Source organism: Ptychodera flava, chromosome 15 (genome assembly GCF_041260155.1).
Source record: "Ptychodera flava strain L36383 chromosome 15, AS_Pfla_20210202, whole genome shotgun sequence".
Taxonomy (NCBI): domain Eukaryota; kingdom Metazoa; phylum Hemichordata; class Enteropneusta; family Ptychoderidae; genus Ptychodera; species Ptychodera flava.
This window is the reverse complement of record NC_091942.1, coordinates 26,448,978-26,461,894: the sequence shown is the minus strand read 5'-3', so window position 1 is coordinate 26,461,894 and position 12,917 is coordinate 26,448,978. Positions and strand designations below refer to the sequence as shown.

At 37.3% G+C, this 12,917-nt stretch overlaps 1 protein-coding gene across 2 annotated transcripts in view; it reads left to right on the top strand.

The window, feature by feature from the left end:
- LOC139151703 (F-box and WD repeat domain containing protein 10B-like) overlaps positions 1-9,014 on the top strand; it is a 32,504-nt gene extending 23,490 nt beyond the window's left edge. Inside the window, exons 5-11 of one of the 2 annotated variants that reach the window (XM_070724663.1) lie at positions 299-334; positions 2,605-2,808; positions 3,259-3,380; positions 4,089-4,237; positions 4,788-4,930; positions 5,490-5,648; positions 6,044-9,014. In XM_070724663.1, coding sequence (XP_070580764.1) covers positions 299-334; positions 2,605-2,808; positions 3,259-3,380; positions 4,089-4,237; positions 4,788-4,930; positions 5,490-5,648; positions 6,044-7,691 — 2,461 coding nt within the window. In that variant the 3' untranslated portion in view covers positions 7,692-9,014. The remainder of the gene's footprint in view (positions 1-298; positions 335-2,604; positions 2,809-3,258; positions 3,381-4,088; positions 4,238-4,787; positions 4,931-5,489; positions 5,649-6,043) is intronic. The other variant, XM_070724664.1, reaches the window with a different exon arrangement.
- The last annotated feature ends 3,903 nt before the right edge of the window (positions 9,015-12,917 follow it).

Here is a 12,917-nt window from a genome sequence, read left to right as displayed (position 1 = left end):
ACTTACACAACAACCATGACATGGACAGACCCTATCAATAGGTTCTAAATCATACTTAATCATGGTTTCTCATACATTATTTTTAACAGGCCTCCATTCCTAATCCTCCCCTCAACACCTGCATGTCCATTAACCAACATGTTTACCCCACCCTGAACGTAAAAGCAGCAAACAACCCTGAGCTCCCCAAAACAAAGCTGCTGGCATGGACATTTCACCCAGCGTAAAAATATTTCCCTAATCCATGGTAATCTCATCCATTTTTACCCCGTTTTGTGCTTGCTTCTTCACCATCTAGCCGGCAGTACTATAACGGACTAGGCTTTATGAGGCGGTAAGGCACAGCTAGGCTGTCTGCTCAAGAAAAAAAGACGTGATCTACTCCTGCACAACTAAAAAAGCAGCATACTAACCCACAGCACGATCTTTGACATTGCTAAAATCTCTTTCATTTATTTATTTTATATGTTGTACTCTATTTGAACCACTAACCCACCAGCATTGTAACACAACACATTGCCAAAGTGTACTGCACTGAGTTCTAGTAGTTGTAGATGCATCATGGTTTTCGCTTGGTTAACACTCTGTCAGTCGATACTATCACAATTTCATTCAAGATTGTGTAATCTTTAAAATTGGAAGTACTATAATTTTTCTGAATAATGAACATTGTTCAAGTTTTCTATTTATGATTGAAAAATTTGAAAAATTTTGAAATTTTATCAAAGTTACAATAAAACGAGAGCAAAGAGAGCCATCACATAAGTTCTTTTGATAGAATGATAAATTTAGCATATGGTAAAATATTGCTGAGTGTATATTTCTCTACAAATTGTTTTCAAAATAAAACAAATATCAAATTAGGATTTCATGTATTTTCATCCCTGCCAAAAGGTTGAAAATTCTGGTGAGAAAATTTACAAGTTTGAAAATCAAGCTCAGTAAACTTTGTCGAAAAAAGACCATCATCTCAGAGTAGTGTTCTTCGGCCAAGGTCTATGCAGTCAAAATTAGAAAAAGCAGAAGATCAACCCAGATTGACAGCACAAGCAATTAATGTCACAGTGCCACACTCTTCTGATCCAATGTTTTTTTATTGCAATTTTGTTGTTTGTGTATAGATTTTTTCAGTTTTGATGTACAACCTGATTATCCCAAAGGGACCAAACAATATACTACTTTGAAAATCAAGTATTACATGTGCTTGCATATGGTGCCATATCCCAGAGAAACAGGAGAGAACCTCAATTTTGGCTATTCATACTATTCCTTACAAGACACGGCAGATTTCTACTGGTTTATGTTACTCGAATCATTAAAAAATGCTTTTACTGTTCAGGACTATACCATTACCTCAAAACAGTTGGTATCTACTTGATTGTGAACTTCTTTCTTGGCAGAATGTTGACACTTCTGATCTTACTGTAGTGTGTGTATCACTAATTTTGAAATATTCTTTCTTCTTCTTTCTTGAATATTTTGTCTTTTTTTCAGCTTGTGTGATGTGTTTTGTTGGTGCGTTGTTTGACTTGGGGATTTGATACGGGCCAGAGTTGAAATTGGGGAATGTGGATGTGCTGTGCTTCAAGTTTAACCCCTTCACCACTATGGTTTGGCCCAAACCCATTGTTATCAATAGTGATGAAGGACATGTTTACAGGGGATAGGGGTGAACAGGTTAACATTTATGGTCAGAAAGTCATTGAAAATATGTTTCAATGGATTGAGGTTGGACTTCATGGGGAAAACTGGACAATTGTTGCCTTGGTGGGAGGTACCTCACATGGGCTCTTGAGGGGCTTGGGTATTGACCGGGTAGATATGGGTTAAAGTGTTGGTGTCTGTCACAATGAAGATTGGTTCTTGAAATTAGGTACTTGATAGTGATACCAATTGTAGCTTGCATTGGGTTGAGTGGCAATTTGATTTTCATCGTATTTTTTGTGAGGTGGATAGGTGCGAATCAGAGTTTAGGACAGGAAGTGGTAGAATCAAGTGGTATATAGTTCTCAGCGAACTTAGGTTATGTGGGTAATATATTTTTTTCTATCAAATGATGTGATATGCGGTCATGTGCGTATTCAAATTTCCAGGTGACGGGCAACATCCAGGTACTGCTTGTACTGTGCAGACGATGACGACATGATGAGGCTTATATGTAGTTTGAAATGTCAAGAAACTGTAGATGTGGCAAATCTTTCAAATCAGTTGAAGGCTCATCTGGTTTGAAGATGTAGGGATGTAACCCACTGCGCAGTGCTATATTTGATCGATATTGTGCGGTCATATTGAGGAATATGAAATATTTCAGTCACAGAGAGGAAATTAAACACTTTGGCGCTAGGACATATCATGTTGTAATTATCTGAAGAAAAAGATAGGTTAACTGGGTTTAGGTACAGTCTAGTACCTTGTCAGGAGTTCAAGGTTAGATATTCGGTACAGACAAAGGCATATCCAAGGTTTGTGGGTGTACATTTCTCAACTTGATCTTTGTAGTATATGCATCAACTTCTATTTGTCGTTACCCCTCTCCTTGTCACCTGTCTATTAAACTCAATTCTAAATCTTGCCTCATTTTGTCTTCTCTTTTTCCACTTACAGGGATGATTATGGCCGGGTAGTACACTACAACTATGGCCGACTGGTTGCGCTGGGATCAGCAGATCGTAAAGTACGTCTGGTTGATGTCATCACTAGCAAAGAAGTAGGACCAGTGATCACTGGGCATGCCGGCTCAGTACGATGCGTCTTCATCGATGAAGAGAGGAACTTTGTCCTCAGTGGGAGTTATGACACCAGTATAAGGTGTGTATAGCCGTCTAAATGCTTCATTTCATGAATTAATGTATTCATTTATGCAAAGTGTATTAATGATCATTGGTTGATTATGCAAATGAGCTGAAAATGACATATGATCAATGAATATGATTCATTGGTTTGAAAAGAGTGATATGTAGCATTCAAAACTACTGGCATATATTACAATTATTTGAAACTTTTGGCTCTTTTTAAGTTTCAGAGTTGATAGAAACTTGCAATTGTTGCATAAGAGTATCTTTTGGCAAATCATTTCTCACACCATTTAGATAAAGACCGAGGAACACAACAAAATAATATCCATGAGTGCTTATGTATTAGTGACTAGGAAGAAATAACTGTGCCAATATCCTTCCTAGTTATTTGGCATGTATTGCCCAGTCAGTACCCATCTTTAACATATGTGATTAAAATGTATTATTAACATTTGTCTTCCAGATGCTGGGATTTAGATTCCGGTCACTGCTTGAAGATATTCCGTGGACATCGAAACACGGTGATGTGTCTAGACATGTCAGGTGATCGGATAGTATCTGGTGGCAAAGACAATGCTGTCAAAGGTAATTCATACATCTGTACCTGGTTCAGCTGAGCCCTTTCACCACAATGGTTTGACCCCAACCCAATGCTCTCAATGGTGATTGTGGACCTGTTTAAAGGGAATATGGGGTTGAATAGGTTAAAGTTAAAATTTTGCAGCAGGGGTTTGTGTTTCTTTCCTGTCCATGGTTCTCCAGTGAGTCCCCCTCATCCTATCTCTTCAGCTGTTAGGGTGACTGCTTTGCAATCTAACTCTTCTCTTCTATCCCTCATCCTTCTTCAGTTGTCTGACTAGAAATATCTCAGTAAGTTTCTTGTGATCAAGATATTTCATATCTTGTGCTGATGTACATAAAGGACAAGAAATGTCCTCACTTAGTTGCTTATTTTCAAGAACTTGTAATGATTCATGAATCTCACACATCATGAGCTACATGAAGCTCCAACAACCATCATTGCTCTGAAGATATTTGTGTCCAAATTATCTTTAACCCATTCACTACCATGCTTTGGCCCACACAGGGAATTAGGAGCGAAAAGGTAATGTTTGTGATGAGATGCTGTAGACAGTGCAACGTTCTGCAGCATCCTTACAGTCTGATGATTGTTATGGTACATTATATCAACTTTTACAAATTTGACAAATTTCCTTAGCATTGTCACTTCTATGGATGGCAAACAGCCAAGGATTCATAGTTCTAATGTCACATGGTGTGTTTTTCTTTCAGTGTGGAATTTCCTGAGTGGCAAGTGCCAGCGAACTTTCAAACACAAGAATCAGATCCTGGCTGTTGTGATCAGAGGCAACAGGGTGGTCAGCGGCTGTGAGGGTGGCAAGGTCAAGGTCTGGGATATTCTGTCAGCAACACTGATCAAGGTATGAAAATTAAATTGATTAAAAATGTCAAATATTTCTACAACTCTGTGAAGTTGGAGTTTACAATAATATATGCAGCTCTGTCACTTCAAAATTTCTTTGGTTTGATCTCACATTTTTCAAATGACATTGGACTTCCTCCTAATGATTTCAAATAATGTACTCCAGACCAATTTGACATGCCACAGACTCAAACCAATTTACAATGTACTTCTTTCATGGTGTATATCCCCAACTCACAGAAAATGCAAGAAATTCATAGATTGTCTAAAAATATCCTGAACCTTCCAGCTGGCAGGCACTTTTGTTTAGGAAGTTATAAATGATTTACTTTCAGAAAAATAGGAGCAAATAAATATACAGAAAGGAAACTCAGGTAGGGGTTGTTGAATGTGAAGGTGCCGTTAGTCATAATGTGAAATGTTAGAGTACAATGTTACGTTAATCTTGATTCTGTTTCACATTATAGGAGGAAAGAATCTTTGTAGTCACAATTGCCATACAGAAGAGCTTCTCTGAATTTAAACAATTTATGTTTGATCAATTTCAGAAACTTGATGGCCACCATGGTCCAGTGACCAGTGTCAAGATGGATGAATGGCACATTGTTACTGGTAGCAAGGATTGCTACGCTCTGACATGGAGTAACGTTGGTGAACACAAGAGATGTCTCAGTGCCCTACGACATCCAAAGTAAGTCAATAGAAATTGCATGGTTTTGACAATTTTATAGGGCGTGAAATGTACTAAATTTGATTAACCTGTATGCATTCATACAAAATTTCCTGTCTGTTTTAATTTCTGTTCTTTAAAGTGAAGAGCTTAAATACAACTTCTGCAACAACTGTTGATATTAATCATTGTCCTTGTGATATTCATGACACTTGGGAGTGCCTAGACTCGAGATATTTAAACATTTCTGTAAACTGTAAAACACAGTAATTATACAGATAAAAAATAGGCAAAGACTCATCTGTGAAAATACACTGGTCTCCAAGTAGTTCATTTTTCTAAGCTTCAACTCAAATTATCAATTTGAATGGACTAGACAGACAATTGCAAATGTGTGTGTCCCATGACAGTTCATCTTAGCACAAATGTAAAGCAGTTGCTACTATCATGATATGGCGGTATTTGCCAACTTCCGCAAGAAAGTTTACTGATTTACAAAACACGTTAGGTTCATCTCTTGAGGTATTGTCAACAAAATGGAAACACAGCTAACTTTCCTTATTGATCTACACTTTTCCAGGGAAGTATTGTGTATAGAGCTGTCCTACCTGAGACTGATCACTGGATGTGAGGATGGTAAACTAAGAATCTGGCATGCATTGAAAGGAGAGTGTCTTAGAGTCATGAGAGGAAACAGCCGATCTGATCCAGTAGATAGCATTCTCTGTTGTGGCAATAGGTCAGTTTTTACCCCATTTCTCTGTATAGAAGTCCTCCCCTGTAATATGTTGATTAATCAGAAAATAACACATCGCACCATGGCATTATAATTTTCAATCAGTTGATGAAAGCCTGTAAATACCTTTAGATTTATCTTTGTGATTCTCAATTGCGATTTTTTTTGACAGATCTACTTGTTTGACTCTTTATTTCACCGACTCAAACTGCTTTTATTTTATTGATCCATTATCAAAATACCTGGTACTGCCAACAACATAGTTGTTTGTTACTGATTGAAATCAACTAGTCAAGTGAAGTGAGTTTCTTGAGTGGTGTGCCACTGTTTAAATGATGTTACTTCAAATTTTTTCACGAAGTTTTAACTTGGTATTATTTGTTCTCTTCTTGCCGCAGGATGTTACTGAACACAGTGAATACCTTGTTGGTGTTCAACTTTGAGCCAGTAGACTGGGACTATACACTTGACAGTGAGAAGATTGAAATACTCACCTACAATAACAACTACTCAGACGCCCCACTGCGCCATCACAATTATTCTTATGTGAGAGCAAATAGGATGGACCGGGCAGGGGCTGCCAATCCCAAAATCATCCACCACGCCGATAATGATATGGCGCCGAGTGCGTCTGTATACCTCAAGTACGCGCAGATGCCTCACAGCACGAGAAGTCTCAGCGCTAAAATGATGAAGCGTGCTGCGTTCGTACAGAAAATGATGAAAGACGTCGAGTTGACGAACAGCTTGAAAGGGAGCGTTTATCATAACGTTCAAGGATCGCGGCCAACCACCGTGGACACTACCTTTACCACCGTCCCAACGCGCCCCACTACTGCAATGTCTAAATCCGTCCGCTTGCAATCACGACCCGGAACCACCGAAACAAGAGTTACAACACTGACGGGAAGGCCGAAATCGAACACAGAGAGTGTCGCATCCAGGCCTGTGACGTCTTTCTCAACACAGAGTGCCAAACACAGAAGGAAAATGGTGGCTCTTCCTGAAAGGGGACACAGCGCGCCAGCCAAAATACAGGGTATTTATCGGGGTACGCCGACAGACTTTGACAGAGAGGAGGTAGTGTCTATGTCAGAAGCACGTGCCTTGCACAGATCATATATAAGAACAAAAGATAGAGCAGTACCCAGAGACAGACTGTTACTTGTTCACAATGCAATTGAAAGCTCAAAGAACACGACTGATGAAGTGGTCAGAAATACAACAGCAAATAGTCACGATATCGAGTACACGGTGGGGAAGCCGGCAGAGAAGAAATCAGAACATTATGCTGGAGAGGAGAAGACCGTAAGCATACTACAACAAAGACCAGACACTGCATATAGCGAGGCTAGTTCTTTTCGCTCATATGCGTCACAGAAGGTAACTACCTCAGAGACCGTCGTCACACCATTGGAAACGGTACCTGTCGATGCGACGCCGTATCTCAGCATGTTTTCGAAAACCGTCCACTCCACCATTCCAAAGCCAGGACTTCTTCGGCCGCAAACGGCAAAGTCGCGGGTGGTGAAACAGTCTACCATCTCGAACACTGGTGAGGAGACAAAGTCTGCTGTGCGCGACACCTCAGGAATGAGACGTTCCAAGAGCGTTGGCGCCATGCCAAGCACCCCGCAGGTATTCGGAGTGAAATCCAGCATCAAAAGAGCGAACGGATTAACAACGACAAACACGGAACCGATAGTCACGGTGCCCATGTTCATGTACGGACCTAGCAGAATCGAACCGGGTTTGACCGAGGAGCGCCCACTTTCCCGTCCACCGACTGCATCATCGCGAGCGACAACAGTATCCATCAAGGACCCGCTCCGGGTAGGTCCGTCCAGTTTCCAACTGCGCACTCGCCAACAAACGGAAGAATACCTGGAACATATCAAAAAAATTCAGGAAAAGTATCTGAAGGAGAGGGCAGCTAGAGGCAAGAAGGAACAGCAGCACGCATGGAAGCTGAAAGCCAAGGGACTTACCCATGCAGACTTTAGTAAGAGACCCACACCACTCGCACCTGAAATTGGAGAATATTAAAAAAAGCCAAAGTTTTGTGCAAATAAATTTTATAATTATAGATATTTTTGTTAAACATTTCAAACAAATTATGCAAAGATCATTGATTGCAACTTTCTAGATAAAGCAATAAAACAAGAATTACATCGTTTTCCTTAAAAGACAAACAAAAGCAGCTTATTTTCATAACATATTGTATCAAGTAATTTGATTTTTGTACAGTCAAACAAGTCTATTTTCCAACTTTTTTTGTAACATTTTATGATGAAGTCACAGTGCAACAATGAATTCAAAAGAAGAATGTTTTGTAATTGCTGCCAAATCAGTGTAAGTGAATGGTACACACAGTGCTTGCAAAAAAAAAAAAATTTCACAAAGATGTCAAATTTTGTTTGACTCAAAGGCAAGAGGAATAAGTGAGCTGTATCCCAAATTGAACGTAAAATGCAAAATGAAACATATTGTTTGACAGGATAATCTGAAAAGCTTTGTATGGGTAGTTCAGTTCTTGTGAGTGTCTGAAATCTTGTATATAAGTTGTATGATATCACAAGTGAAATTATGACCAGCAAGTCTGTTTGATCTTTAAATTTGTTTTAGAATTCATTTAATGGAACTAAATGACAGGAAAGATGTATGATATATTTAGCAGTATCTATAGCCTGCAATAAAATGAAATGGGATTGGAGTACAAAACATATTTGTATTCTTCTAAATTTTTGGTGTATTCTAATTTTTTTTATCCATAGTGACAAGGGAGATATATTTGTAAATAGTGCACATATGTAAATTAAGATGTCCATATTTGGAGTTGATAGTTTTTTGTAAATTGTATTTATGTAGATTGCGTACTGCTTGTATGGTATAACATGTTCACAAGATGTTTTATTTTTATTGCCAGACATTTACACCAAATTCCCAAATGCACCTTGAAACCACTTGGCAGAATTTATTTACATGTCAGTGTGTCTGTGTGTCCGTGTGTCGAACCAAAGCTACTGTAGATAACAGAATTTTTTTTTGCTACATAACCAAATCTTTGCTGTGTTGTTTTTTTATTGAATGAAATGAATTTGATATAAAACTGCTGAATTTTGAAGCAGTTACAAAGTTATCAATTGACACCTTCTGTTCATAAAATTTTTTTCTCACCATATATTTTCTCATCGTGCAAAGTACTGTATCCAATTTGCTGTAACCACTTTGACTTTTCGACCCAGAGCATATGGGATCTGTCCACATTCAGTGGCCAAGTGCAGTCTTACAGTTGTTAACACAGCTCATATCAGAAAGCAATTCACTTTCACAGACAAACAGAATAAAACATGGTTTATTTCACAGATACATATCGTGTCTTTATGTTCCTTATTTCTGGTTTGCTACACACTGATGATCAGATGACATTTTTGTCGCACCATCCCTCTGATAAAGTTCATCTTGGTCAAACTAGGCAACCATGGTGATAGGAACACTATAAACTCAAGCTCAAGCTTCTTTCTTAAGGAGGAATAGATTTAAAGCAGTTTTAAATATCCATTTCTGACATCAACAACATTAGTCTTTGTTTTCATCAATGCATTTTGTATATATTCCTATCCTACAAGTCAAATACATCTGTCAAGATAAGGGATTATGTCATCAGCTCATCTGTTTCCTTTTGAGTTTGAGAGGAGCAACTATACCAGCGACATACTTTAGGCAACATCACATTCCAAATATACAATGAAGTAATTTTCCTCTGTAAGAGCTGTTCATTACATCAACTATCTGAATATTTGGCAAAAACCAAGAAGAAAAAGATTATGTACCGGTATATGTATTTCCATTCTATGTCCCTCAGTCATTTTCCACATTTCTAAATGTGTGGATTTATTACTTTTTGCCTTGGAGCTACATAAGCAAAAATAAATTCAAGATTCCTTACTAAAGCGCTCCTTTTTTCAGAGCAATTTTAGGGAGACCTTTTTCAGCCAAATTTGATAAAGTATTCCTGAATATTACTCCCACTGCACGATATGCTAAGACAGGATGACTGTATCTTGTCCACAGGAATTAACGAAAATAGATGCAGAGTAAACTTTTTCAAAAATAAATTACCCTACTGGTACATCAATAGAACAGTGTCTATTTGTGTATACCGTCACTCATATTATCATGCGCCCTCTTGAGTAACAATGTATGTATGCTTTTGTTTTTCAAAATTGCACAAGAAAGTTTGTTGAACTATAATATTACTATATTACTGATTGCAGTTTGATTGTTAATTGGTGCATTTTCAAAAGCATTAAAAACTTACAAAGAAGAAAACAGGGATGACTAAAATCCTGAATTGTGAAAGTCAGAGGGAAAATTTTAATGTTTCAGAGCATATGTATAGTAACTATCATCAGTAAGCAACCAGTTCACTATGATTTGGTTTCAACTGTTTGAACTAGTCTAAACAGAACATGATTTGAACTAATTAAGGATAATTGGATAGTGAAGTAATGTCTGTTTAATCTACAAATGTGAGCTCATCTACTTCTCTTTCAGTTATACACTTTTTTTTATGAGTAGTAATGTTGCAACATTCAGCTGTAGGGCACCTAACACTTTTTAGAAATTTGAACAATATGGAGATCCAATTCTCCCAAATTAGTTCTAATCGTGTTAAAGGAAAAATGAGGAAAATCAATTTATGCCACCATGATTACTTTAATCATGTAATCATGCGGAGTGATCAGAAGAGAGTGATAAAAATTTCAGGAAAATGTTGTTTCTGCTTTCTGAAGCAGAGAATAGTGCCTGAAAAAGATCACACAAGTTATCTGAAGTCTCTGGTATAGCTTTCAGACAGAATGTCCAAGTCTTTTCAGAATAATTAACCACACTTGACCTGATGACATCATAGGCTCTACATCACATGATCAACTGACATCACATGATTTATCACATGGTTACAGTATGATATGATGTCACTGAGAACATGAGCCAGTGAAATCCAACATACCATGCAATCATGAGTAAAATGATGTGTGTGTGAGAACTTTTTAGCGTTTTTTTTAGGGGAAAAATTAGCCATTATACATTAGATGCTAGGGTAACAGGAAGGAATGTTCCTTTCGATGTGATTGTAAAAAACACAGCAAGGAAAAATGTAATGTGTCGTTGCACCAATAAATCACTTTTTTTGTCAATCACAGCATCAAATGGAGTTCCTTCACTCCATTGTGGCTCCTGTAGACACTGCGTTGATAAATATTTCTCTGGTAAAGGTCCACTGGATCACTGGATTTCTATGACTGGTATTCAGTTAAGTTTTGATCGTTCTCAGGAATATAACATTGCCAATGTCATCATCTGGACTTAGGAACTTTGATATTGCAATTGTTGCTTCTGTATAAGGCTGTAGCAAAACACCTTAAGGTGCCTATGCAATTTCTATACATGATATAGTTGTGTTCTGTGTGTACATGAAATGTGTGCAAGAAATTTATTTTACTCAAAAAGTAACAAGGAGTTTGTGTCTAAATTACACAGAATTGTTTCACAGATCCTAACAAATTACTGGAGCTGATGGTTAGATACAATAATATTAGTATAGTATGCAGTTAAAACTTAGTACCAATCTCTGAAGGCTGAAAGGATAGCACTTTGTCGTTGCCAAGCATACATACTCAAATGAATATTCACCAAGAACGGCTATCATCACAAACAGTTTGACATTTGTGTACATAGGTGCTATTAAAACTTATTTGGATTTGATATGGGATTAAATATTTGATGTCTTGAAATGGCATCAACAGTAGGGGTTGGGGTGGGCATTTTTGGGGGAATCCTTTCTGTTCGAAAAAAAAATTCTTCCTTTATTGACTTGTAAACTAAAATGTTGAGCCCTATTGTGAGAAAGTGAAGTGTAGTAAATAAATAAATAAAGTGGTATTTGTTGTCTTATAGACAAGTTTATTGCAATATAAAGGCAAATAAATCATTTAATCTCTATTTCAAAAGTACATTGGAACTTCCCAGTCAGCTTTCCATGAAATCTGAAGAAAAGACATTCAAACATTCTACAATTGCAAACACCCTTGCAAAGCTTGCCATATAAAATCATCTGCATTCGCTAGCCTGCAATCGTGCTTGAAGTGAAGCATTGACAAACAGTACGAATGTTGACAAGAAATTATATTTTGATGCACTGAGAGATAGATGTTGAACTTTACTAACACTTTATTTTTAGTGGTCTACAACCGTTGAAAGAAAGGCGTGCTATGATGGGGAACACTTAAATTATTTGAACAACTGTTGAAGGTATTTACCGTCCAATGAAAACATCGAAATAAATGGCTGATATCGTATGGCTAATGAAATTAAATTGTTGAGACCAGATGTAAACAAAACAGAAATTATATTCACCAATTTCCCATAAAAACACTGTAATACATCTTACATATTTATTTTAACACAAAGGTTGAAAAAATACAAAAAATAAAGAGCATTTCTACTGTATACAATTCTTTTGGTACAAACATCTTCATAATGCAGCGTCTGATCTGAAAAAGCACTATAATCACAGTGATAGTATACTGGACCAAGGGTACCTATCACTTTGTAAGTTAGTGGCATTTGACGTTGTCACAAGCTACTAGATTTTAGGAAGCACTACCCATTATTTCTGCATAAAATGGCATTTTTTGAAACCTTTCACATGTGACTTGAAACGTCTTACTTGCCTGCTTGCTTACAAACCAGTAAGAATGAATTTGTACAGAATAAACCATCAATATACTCTGTCCCACCGTGATTAATATCACATGCCCATAATTTACCCCAATGCTCATGATCAACAAAGTTGAGTAGTTATGGCTGTTCGGCAATGTTTACAATTTACATTATCCCAAATGTGTTATTGGGTAAAAGATACACGCAGTTTTGTTAGAAATCTGCATTTTAATCCATTTTAGTAGAATTTCAAGAAAGGTCAGTAGCTTAAACTTCTAATTTTCTTGACTCAGTGTTTCTTTCATGCGCAGCTCATTGATATGATGAACTGCCTTCGGTCTGATTAAGATTTTACTGCACACAGTGAGTTGTGATGTTCTGCGAACTGATAAAATCCATGATCCAATCCATTTCTATGTTCATTGGTCGGTCTAAAGATACATATTTTACATGTTAACAGAGTCTGTGGTTGATAAAAATAGCAAAACTTTCATACTGAATGAAATACATCCAAACCTACAGCTACAACAATTGCACAGATACATG